Source organism: Berghia stephanieae, chromosome 11 (assembly GCF_034508935.2).
Source record: "Berghia stephanieae isolate SIO BIC M18660-M18661 chromosome 11, UCSD_Bste_1.3, whole genome shotgun sequence".
In the NCBI taxonomy this organism is placed as follows: Eukaryota; Metazoa; Mollusca; class Gastropoda; order Nudibranchia; family Aeolidiidae; genus Berghia; species Berghia stephanieae.
Window position 1 is genome coordinate 27,979,577 of NC_088370.1, and position 12,500 is coordinate 27,992,076.

Genomic DNA, 12,500 nt, shown 5'->3' on the forward strand with positions numbered 1-12,500 from the left:
CAAAGGCCACTTCTTTCAGTAAACGGGGATGAAGGGAATCGGGTCCCATGCTTTTAGTCACGTCTAAATTCAACAATTTTGCAAGTATGTCGTCTTGTGTAATATAAAAATCGGGGACGTTTAATTGATTTGTAACATTGAACGTTGGTATATTTGTAGTGTCTTCTTGAACAAACACAGATGAAAAATAATTATTTAAAACATTAGCTATATCTATATCCGAAGTAACCTTGGTACCATCATCTTTCAGTAAAACACTAACACCTGGTTTTCTTTTCTAACTTTCTGTTTACATATCTCCAAAAGCCTTTCGGACTACTCTTACATTCGTGTGCCAATGTACATTCATACGTTTTCACAGCATTTTGAATCGTGTGTTTGGTATTATTTCTAACCTTGACATAATTATGAAAATTATCTGTTGTAGGATACTTTTTGAATTTTTTATACAATTTATGTTTCTTATTAATAATTAATTAATACTAAATCAAGCCCATACATAATTGCGTTCGGATGTCATACCCTTATATTATATGCGCACGTTATTACAGTTAATTGTAATGTATGTGTCCAACGGGTCATCTGAAATGCAAATTAAGTTTGGTTTATATCCCGGTGTTGATAAACTTGATCCTGAGGTTTCATAAGTGATCTGACAGTCAACAAGTTCATTTGCATATTTGTGTTAGTGCATGTCATAATCAGTCGGAAGGGGAAAATTTTGGGTTTGCGTTTTCTGAAAGAATATGCTCACTAGAGCATTTTAATCTTTATTTAAAGTAAATCGGGATATTTTTCATTAATTTATGGACAGATGTATGGTAAAGGTATCCAGCAACTTTTATTAAATTTCATACTTTTCCAACTTGACTAGCTGTAAAAAATTATTTAGAAGTGAAATGAAGCTTTGATATTTCCCGAAGATGTACAAAAAGGGTTGATTTAATCATTTATGACAAGAACTAATTTTTTAATAAAAATTGACCCTCTAACAAAACTTGGCAATATCTCAGTTCAAACCTTTTCACCATCCGACTGATTATGCAATTCACTGTATCATTTTTGTTTCCTTGTTGGTTTATTTATTTATATGTTTATTTACATATGCATCTATTTATAATTTATTCATTCATCTATTTGTTTGTTCATTCTTCTATCTATTTATCTATTTAATTATATCTACGTTTCTTCTATTTGCGTGCATACCAGATTCCAAAGGCAATCCACGCTGTATCACCAACAGTAAAGGCAAAAAGAGACGGATAGCGTCCAAGGAATTGGCCCAGGCCGTAAAGACCAGCGATGCCACTTTCCTTGACTTTATACGCCGTTGTTTGGAGTGAGTGTCTCCCGTGTAGTTATCATATGCACCTTATCATCTCCCATTTACCCTTCTCCTCTCCATTTTCCTTAACAATCAAAATATACTCCACCCTTGCAAGCAATTTTCATCAATTTTCTATAAACGATATTCCCAATCAATATGAAAACACAACAGAGCACAGGTATTAAATGTTTCTTGATATGATTCAGTATATTTGAATAATATATTAAGCCGAATGACGGGCCCTATTATCTCCGTCAAATCGTTTTAAGCGTATTTGATATAATCGTGTTCTATTGTAGTTTCTCTCTCTCTCTCTCTCTCTCTCTCTCTCTCTCTCTCTTTCTCTCTCTCTCTCTCTCTCTCTCTCTCTCTCTCTCTCAACTTAGAAGCAATAATACATGTTGTACATTTTTCTCCACTCAACATAGTGAAGTTGAAATTCTATTTAACAATATAAAATTTTGAAGAAATGAAATCGGAATGCTGTCCTCTCATATCTCTATTGCGTTCAGTGTTTCATTCACCGTGTTTTGTTCAAGAAGGGAAACCCCAAAACGTCCAATTCATAATCTAGATAATTAAATTGAAACTTCTATTCCATCTTATTATTGTCATGTATTTAAAGTATGTTAACTATCTCCATACCAAACATTGTCAAGATTTTTACTGAAATGTCATATCGATAAACAAATTACATTTTAAAACTCAAATTTAATATCAATAAGAACATGCTACACCTACATACGAGCAATTTTGAGAGGCAAAACGGGCTTTACAAAACAACATTAAGTTTGTAAATTTAACAAAGATTTTTTTGTTCAAATTTTGTGAATTATAAAGCAACTTTGAATTTTAAAAAAACAACTGTTGTTTGTATCACAACCAGCACCATCAACATCACCATCACCACCGCTAGCATCACCATTATCACTATCGTCGTCGTCGTCGTCATCATCATCATCATCATCATCATCATTATCATCATCACCATCAACATCATCATCATTATCATAATAATTATCATCATCATCATCATCATCACCATCATCATCATCATCATCATCATCATCATCATCATCAACATCATCATCATTGTCATCATTATTTCCATTCCTACCATAGATGGGATCCGAACCATCGCCTAACACCAGAGGAGGCTCTACAGCATGAATGGATAAAAGACGCTTTGGTGCCCAGGAAGGATCGAACCTCCAGGGTGCATCACAAACGCACATCTGCCTCGCCAGCAAGTTCTAATGACCACAGCCATCATCACAGTCATCATCACCATCACCATAGTCACCATCACACAAGCAATCCACAACATGCGACAGATCCTTACAAAGTACCAGCACAGCCGCCTATTAGAGGTGAGTATAGTCACAACCATCATCATCATCAACATCATTTTCATTATCATCATCAATATCATCATCACCAGTCACCTTTGTCATGTTTTATTGGTAGCGCGTCTAATCCCTAATCAGCAGGTCTGAGGTTCTATCCCCAGTTGCGGCAGGATGATTTTTTTTAGGAAGGATAATTTTTTTCATGTGTTTTTATTTTTGCTTTGTCTAGCACTGTTTTATATCAGATCTTCAACTCACACCAGTGCCTGCTCCATGCTAATTGGTCTCGTTGATATTTAATTTTTCCTCTCTGATAGAAAAATCAAAGGAAGATTGGAAGTTGAATCTGAAAGACCACCGTAGTACAAAGGCACCTCCATCACAGAGAGTTCCTCCCGTTGGGGCATCGGCTGATCACGGCATAGACGAGTCTTCTGCTAGAGGTAAGAATTGTGATTGATTGTTTGTTTGTTTGTTTTAAATGAGCTTTAGATAGCGCAATATCCACTAAATGTGCTCAAAGCGCTTTACAGGGGATCCCTGGTCAACAGCAACATTTAACATGTAGGACGAGACATGACGCCTGTTAGGCGATATTACAATGTTTCGGACAAAGACAACGCTGTTAACGGTCAGGTACTCATTTTACACCCGAGTACGGTGAGAGAATGTGAGTAAAGAGCCTTTTCCAACTATGCGCCGAGCGCGAGGCTCGAACCCAGGACCTTTCGACCCGAAAGCGAGTATCATACCACTAGACAATATAGCCGCACTGCCCAACCAGGAGTGATTGGATAGCTGGGTATATTTGATATGGCGGAAAGCATTTTGATATAGACTACCCTCCCATGCAAGGTCTATCAAGCAATTCACGTTATATAAACCAGGAAAAACTCCGTGGGCCTAATGGCTCTGAAGGATTGGCTATGATCCCCCTCCGACATTTAAACTATTCAGAAAGAAATGAATTTATTGATTCAAAAAACAAACCACAACAACACTTATAAAAACGCAATATAACATTTAATTTACCCATACTCTGTCGCATTTTATCCAACTCACTTTAAGAATTAAACATTATATTCTCTTAGTTTAAGTATGAAAATCAAAATCAAAATGCTTTTTGATGTTTTATTATGTATAGTTACCATCATCATCATCATCATCATCATCATCATCATCATCATCATCATCATCTATTATTATTATTATTATTATTATTATTATTATTATTATTATATTATTATTATTATTATTATTATTATTATTATTATTATTATTATTATTATTATTATTATTATTATTATTATTGTTGTTGTTGTTGTTGTTGTTGTTGTTGTTGTTGTTTTATTATTATTATTATTATTATTATTATTATCATTATCATCATCATTATTATTATTATTATTATTTTATTATTATTATTATTATTATTATTATTATTAGTATTACTATTATTATTATTATTATTATTATTATTATTATTATTATTATTATTAGAATCATGAATGATGATTATCATCATCATCATCACTGTCGTCGTCATCATCATCATCATCATTATCATTATTTTCAATAACTGAAGACAACAATCTTGCCTTTTCCTATTCCAGTTCCAAGCGCCAAGAGCAACAAGCCGGTCCGGAAACAAGCAGTCGCCGTGTCAGATGACGTCATAGAGGAGAAAGTGGAGAAGCTGAACCTGGGTGGGGGTGGAGGTGGAGGGGGCGGGGGCGGTAACCCGGGGGCCAGCGGGGCTGATATCAAACTGTCTTTCCAATCCCATCTTCAGCATCAGGACGCTGAGGACAAATTCCTACCTCCTATTGCCAAGTAGTTAATAATATAATAATAATTATTATTATAAATTATAAAAACAAAAACCATGAAATAATAGTGCTCAACTTTTTGATAAAAGGAGCTAATCTCTTTACAAAATATCTCAAGTATAATTGTGATCAACTTCTACAATATTGGTTCGAATATTGTAGAAGTTGATCATAATTATACTTGAAATATTTTATAATTAGTTCCTTTTATAAAAAAATTGAGCACTATTATTTCATGGCTTTTATTTCTATAATTTATACATTTTCTCCAGTTCTACTGTCCTGTTGAGCTCTTTATTTTAACCAGAAACGAACCTCGTAAGTACTAAATTTGACTACTCGACAAAGAACATCCTCATCCCGACTAGCAAACAATACTTAAAATCTCAAATCTCACTTCCTGATGAGAGCGAATGCTCGGAACAATTATTGTAGAAGTTGATCAAATTCTCATGGTTTTGACTACAAATCTTAATTCATGCAACGAAATCACCCCGATATAATACCGTTTCGAGACGAATGATCACATATATTGTGACATATATTTATTTGAAGCAACTTGAATAAGGCTACAGATCTGAACAAGTGTGTATGAAAGGTGCCAGACAAAGCAAGAAAGAAAAGTACAAGAAAAAAAAAACCCATCCCAAAAAATCAGTCTACCTCGACAGGGGATCGAACCTCAGACCTTCTGATTACTGGTCTGATGTAGAACATCTGGCCCGGTAATCAAAAGGTCTGAGGTTCGATCCCCAGTCGAGGTGTAGGCTGATTTTTGGGGGAACATCTGGCCCGGTAATCAGAAGGTCTGAGGTTCGATCCCCAGTCGATGTAGACTGATTTTTTTTCTTTCTTGATTTGTCTGGTACCTTCCATACACACTTAGACTTGTTCAGATCTTCATCTTATACCACTGCCTGCTCCCTAGTTTCTTCATTTGAATATTATCAAAAAGCTCTTAGAGGAAAATGCACTGAACTGACTTGAAATAATCTGTCCAAATGAGACGCTTTCCGTCCATATGTTAAAGATTTCATATTCCGTATTTCTGCTGTGCCACAGAAATCTGTCACTACCAGATTAATAATATTATGAAGTATTACCAAGACATGTCCACTACTACAAACATTTCGTAACATTACTTATTTTCGGTTCTAACCGGATGGAGAACTAAATTTATAATGATCTTTAGTTGAATAGTACAACATCTTGAAAACTAAGATCTGGTTCCAGAGCTAGTTATATAACGGAGCTTAAAGCATTATTTTAATGTATTGAGGGAAAATTGGTAATTTTCAAAGGTAATTATAATGTCTATTGTGCTCATTATTCCTAAAAACTACGGATTTTCCCAATTTCAAGTAGGTAGGTCTGGTATTACATCTCCTGTGAGAATTCGTTATAACAGGGATCGACTTTACACACAGTATTAATTACAATGCAAATTGTATATAGAATGGCAGTATCTTTTAAAATCATACTATGACATCATTATTAATGATGCCATGTTCACATTAATTAATTGATTAATAATCGTTATAATTTATAATTATAATGTTATCGTTAGTGCTTGTGTACTGTTGTACTCTGAAAAAAAAAAATTCCTTAAAATTTTGGCCAGAAAACTCGTCCTTCAAATATCGATTGATAAAATGACCCTCATCTTGGCAAAAAAAAAACCTCAAACCTGGGACTTCTCATCTTGGGAAAAACTCTCAAACCTGGAACTTCAGAGAAGTCCCAGGTTTGAGAGTTTTTGACAAGAGGAGAGTCATTTTTGAAGTCCCAGGTTTGAGAGTTTTTGCCAAGATGATGGTCATTTTAAATCGAACGATATTTCAAGGACGAGTTTTCTGGCTAAAATTTTAAAGAAAAGTTGAGTTTTTTCAAAGTAGGTCAGTACAGTATCCAATCATGTTGATCGTTGTTCACTCATTTATACAGACAAATCATCATTCCGTCCAAATACTTTATTACACATGTATATAGTTTATATTACCATTATAGTGTATTAATGATTAGAACAAAATTCTGCAGTGGCCCCATAATATATGAACCGCGGACAATCCACACTATAATGCATCAAAGAAAATTAAAATGTATCGTAAAGTACAGGGAGTAAAAATTACTCTTATAAAAGAGATACAAAACAAAGTAAACGACGTTTCGGCCTTTGGCCTTCTTCGGGTAAACAAGAAGCATGTAATAATAATAATACATAATATTATTTCTTGTTCTTGTTTACCTGAAGAAGGTCAAAGGCCGAAATGTCGTTTACTTTGTTTTGTATCTTTTATAGGAATCATTTTTACTCCCTTCATTTTTCTATGCATTCTTAAGAATGTATCATATGGGCTTAATAATAATAATAATAATAATAATAATAATAATAAGAAGAAGAAGAAGAAGAAGAAGAAGAAGAAGAAGAAATAATAATAATAATAATAATAATAATAATAATAATAATTATAATAATAATAACAATAATAAAAATAATAATAATAATAATAATAATAATAATAATAATAATAATAATAATAATAATAATAATAATAATAATAATAATAATAATAATAATAATAATAATAATAATAATAATAATAAGGTTCGCATTGAGAAGAGTTTTACTGGACAGTTCAAATGAAAATGAAATTAATCCTATCGTTTCTTAAAATGCTGCTGTAATTGTACACTGCATAATGATTTTATTTTGTTCATTAAAACATTCCAATGAATCATTATTATCATTAGAATCATCATTATCGCCATCTCCTACCATTCATTTCATTAATACATCAGTTTATCGTCATCTCCTACCATTCATTTCATTAATACATCAGTTTAACGCCATCTCCTACCATTCCTTTCATTAATACATCAGTTTATCGCCATCTCCTACCATTCATTTCATTAATACATCAGTTTATCGTCATCTCCTACCATTCATTTCATTAATACATCAGTTTATCGCCATCTCCTACCATTCATTTCATTAATACATCAGTTTATCGTCATCTCCTACCATTCATTTCATTAATACATCAGTTTATCGTCATCTCCTACCATTCATTTAATTAATACATCAGTTTATCGCCATCTCCTACCATTCATTTCATTAATACATCAGTTTATCGCCATCTCCTACCATTCATTTCATTAATACATCAGTTTATCGCCATCTCCTACCATTCATTTCATTAATACATCAGTTTATCGCCATCTCCTACCATTCATTTCATTAATACATCAGTTTATCGCCATCTCCTACCATTCATTTCATTATTACATCAGTTTATCGCCATCTCCTACCATTCATTTCATTAATACATCAGTTTATCGTCATCTCCTACCATTCATTTCATTAATACATCAGTTTATCGCCATCTCCTACCATTCATTTCATTAATACATCAGTTTATCGCCATCTCCTACCATTCATTTCATTAATACATCAGTTTATCATCGCCTACAGTATTGTCACTTCCATCATTTACATAATGTGAATAGGTTTGCTATTTTCTTGCCATGACTTTAATTCTATTTTTAGAAAATCTAAAAACAATTCACCCTATACATTCTTATTTTTGAAAACCTCATTTTTCATCAAATCAAAATAGTAAACACAGACTATGGATTACGCATATTGCCGTCACAACTTTCTTTGAAGGGGAAAAAATGATCCAAAACACTTATTTTCTTATTTACCTATCAAATGTTTTACAGTAATTAAAATTGTTTATATATTTTGAAATATTAACTGACAAATTCCTATTAGTTAGGTAAGTGACCTTTAAACTTTAAACTTCAGATACGGAAATCTACTTCATACCTAATTGAAACAAATTTTAAAATAAGTAAAAGTTGTTTTTTTTTAAGTCGACTTATTTTAAAAAATCAGATCTAGAGTAGTGCCATAAAACAATTGTATATTCTTCTAGATTTGGTATTTTTCAACACTTCAAGAGAATTCAGTACTCGCAAAACGTAGACTAACTGTTAATTATCACTCGTGGGTGTATCACTATATTTTTAAAATGAAAACACAAAGTGTTTGACTATCAAATGTCTTAGTCTTAACACAAAATGTCTCCGAATGTTACAAATACGCTTCACCAGTCGCAACTTTACTTCCCTCGTAATGACGCATAGTAACTTAGCAACTGGCTCTAAACTATCGGAACTATGGCGGGAAGCCCTTATGGAATATTTCTCCGACAAGCATCAAAGTGTATCCAGAGGAGAAAAACATTATAAATATGATCATGTTTTGACTTTTACACATTCTGATCACAAGACATATGAAAAGTTCTAGCCAGCATGAAGAATAAAAAGTACCGATTTTCTTTGTTTAGAACCACGATGGCCGCCGTTGCTGGGCGACGTGACATCAGACTATTGAATCCAATTACGAAGTGTCCCAAAAATAAATAAATAAATAAATAAATAGAATAGAAATAAACTAATGAAAGAATGTATTTTGTCAATATATTATTGGAACACCTAGTATATTATTCTATATACAGTGGAATCCGATTTAAGTCAACACCTCTTGCTGGTCCCCAATTTTTTGTTTGTTCTTTATCTGAGTTTGTCCCATTGATAATGGATAAAGTCAACCTTGCCTAACCCTATCCTTACCACCCATGGGAAAATCGTATTCCTCTTAGTAGGGACATCTGCTTGTGTCTGGGTGAGAATTTTAGGAGATCTCAAATTAAGTACTTTGATAATATGCTCTTGGAATCTACATATGTTTCCTATTTGAACCAATTCCCCTTTGCCTTCCCTTTTCTGGGGTACTTTAATTGTAATCCTAGAAATTTTTACTATTACTATCTCATTCTCTTCCTTTTTACTGGCGCTGATATGACCTAAATGTGTTGCCAGCGCCGTAAACCCTTAAGAAATTAAGAAACATAGGAAAATCGTCACATTTGTCACGATGCAGCCAACATTATTGTCATTCTAATTTCTTTTGTACATCATAATATTTGAACAAAAATGTGTGCTTTATAGTTATAAGTATATTAACACTGTGTTTGAGTGAAATAAATCTATTTTTGTATTGGTCGGGTGTGAAGTTTTGGGGAAAATCCGGAAAATGGCCGGTAAAGAGAGAGTTAAGGTCAACCAATATTTCCGGCCCGGTGACAGTGTTGTCTTTATCACGATTCCACTGTATTATTATTATAAACATTTGAAAAGATGTATTTACTGAGTTGTCTCCCTCTCGCCTTGTCTGTGTTTTACAAGCGATGATACTGATAATAATAATAATAATATACTCACTGTTGTTGTTATCATGGCTATTACTCCTTATACTACTAGATCTTCATATTCTGTTTGTTTGTAAATACTAAATAACCTCACATTACCTTACCGACAGTATTATTGTCAATTATTATTTTCATCATAATCATCACCATCATCATCATTATTATCCTCTTCATAATCATCATCATCATCATCATCATCATCATCGTTATTGTCGTCGACAGTATCATCATCAGTGACCAAGTGTAATTATCAATAAATTAATCATTCAATTTAAAACAAACAGATCATTCAACCACCCAAAGGAAATCTTAAACATCAAAATTATACAATGCAACCAAAGGCAAACAAAAAAAAAAAAAGATTAGATAAGATTATGATTAACTTTATTTATCCACTTCTGAAAATTTACATTGGGTTTTGCCATAAATAAACTAATGCATTTCTGAAAATAATTAAGCAAATAAATAATAAAAAAGAAATACAATTTCATAGAATAGAAAGGAATTAAACTCTTATTTTTTATTCATTCAATTCAATTTCCAGAAGATTGACCATAACGTTTTCTAATTGATGATCAGGTCTTGATACAACATAATCTTATTTCAAAATTGATATTGATCAGTGCACTATACATTGGCGCATATCAAAATACTAAAATTGATTTATTTCCTCACTTATTCCTATATACCGTTTTATTAAAGAACACAGTATGTGCTATTTGGTTAACATTACATATGTATACTTATACTGTGTTGTTATTTTTTTTTTTAACAACGGCAGAATAATAATAGGAATGTCTTTCATACGACTTTCATACACCGTGAAATAAGGCTGTGATTGACTTGAATACTATTTCATCCTAAATTTACAAAATGGCTGTTTACACATTTTTGGATGTAAAAAAAAAGTGTTGTTTATTTTAGAGTAATGTGATACTTCTAATGTAATATTCATCTATATACAAGTATTAAATCGACAGGATAAAATATTACTCTTGAGAAATATACCATATGGATTATCTGATATTCCTAAATTAATCGGAATGCCTCGACAACGGTATCTAACTATGCTCCACGAAGGGCCTGATTTTTAAATTAATTTTTTTGTTTAATAATATTCTATCAAAACATAAACTTAAAGTCTTCTATAGGTAAAACGTGCAAATATTTGCAGGTCTAATAAACGAGCGCAAGTATGGGCCTGGTTTAACATCGCTGTAAAGAAAAATATTTTTCATTGGTTTGAGAGTATTTCCATTACAACAATGAGCCCATAACAATTTGGGTTATCAGGCTTGCAAATAAGAACACGTCAGTACATATTATGTTCATATTAAGTATTATTTCTTTTCCAAACTCTGAATGCTGAAACCTGTTGGATCTCCTTTTATTTTCGGTTAAATTTATGGGTATCCCAAAAAAATGAATGGACCAAGTTTGTGTGACCAATTTGGAAAATAATATTCTAATTTCACAAAATGATATTGCCTATTTGTGACAGAAATCAGTATTTACTTTTAAAAAGATCTTATTTTCCTTTGTTTTTCTTTAAAGTTTTTGAAGTGGGTAATGGAGATTTACTTTAACAAATTGTGCACGAGTTGTCGTCTAAGGAACAAGTTCAGTATACTAACGAAGGTGAACTGAAAGGAAAAAAGCACAGAGAAAATCAACATGTGTAAAGGACAAATAATTTATTACACCCCAAAAATGGACACAAAAATATGTAAAATTGTGTACTGAAACAGTTGTTTATAAATATGAAGTATGAAAAAGGTTTCAAAATGAGACTTAAGTGTTGATAAAGTGAGAAATGCACACGTTCACATTTTGATGACGCCATTTCCTTAATTTTTTTTTCAAACACGTGTTTTCCAAGGACTGAGCTGTGCACCGTTCAGAGCAGGCCTCGAACCTCCTAAGGCACGTGTCACACCACAAAACCACATAGCTGCAAAACGTTGACACCCTGAGAACTGCGTTAACTACTGGTGTAGTATTCGATACATAGGGAGTACCTAACAATCTATTTGTGAAATTAGAATATTTATTTAAAATATACCAAGCAAAAACTGGTCACAAGACAAGTAATAAATAATGAATCCCAAACACTATATTGCAGTGGATTCATATTCATAATTCATTCATTTCCCTCCTCTTTTCGGAAAGGAGTTTCAGAGTTTTTGGCATTCAAATTATTTATTTTGTCAACCTTACAAAATATTTGGATGTATTACAAAAAATATTTTCATCATTTTCACTCTGAAATTGTTTTTTAAAAATTTGAATTTGAAAAAAAAAATCAAAATGTGACCAATTCAGAAGGGTCCCAATAGCCTTGTTGCTAGAGCACTCACTTCACATGCAAAGGGTGCGGTCGATTTTTTCTTTCTTCTTTATTGTCCATGAAGGCAATTTTTCATTTGGTTACAGCATATACATAATATACGCAAACAGACATACATAAAACACAAAATGCGAAATTCAGTGCTGATGGTGACAAAAAGTGAAAAAGTAGGAAAATGTTGAAGCCCCATTTCTACTGCACTAAAGCCCAATTTTAGAGCAATTGAGATGATAGACTATCATTGATACTCTAGCTAACTTCTGGAGAGTGGGAAACTGCACCTTTGTGTTCAACCACACATCAACTCTCTCATTGCTAGCACATTGTTTTGAGAAAAAGTAATTTTAAAAAGGAGGAAATTACTCCTCTGGA

The 12,500-nt window shown here is 32.6% G+C and overlaps 1 protein-coding gene across 1 annotated transcript in view; it reads left to right on the forward strand.

Moving 5' to 3' along the window:
* The window catches only part of LOC144956378 (uncharacterized), a 90,875-nt gene extending 86,362 nt beyond the window's left edge, over positions 1–4,513 (forward strand). The window contains exons 13-16 of the mRNA XM_078886876.1: positions 1,210–1,339; positions 2,450–2,697; positions 2,994–3,119; positions 4,290–4,513. Coding sequence (XP_078743002.1) covers positions 1,210–1,339; positions 2,450–2,697; positions 2,994–3,119; positions 4,290–4,513 — 728 coding nt within the window. The remainder of the gene's footprint in view (positions 1–1,209; positions 1,340–2,449; positions 2,698–2,993; positions 3,120–4,289) is intronic.
* Positions 4,514–12,500: the final 7,987 nt, after the last annotated feature.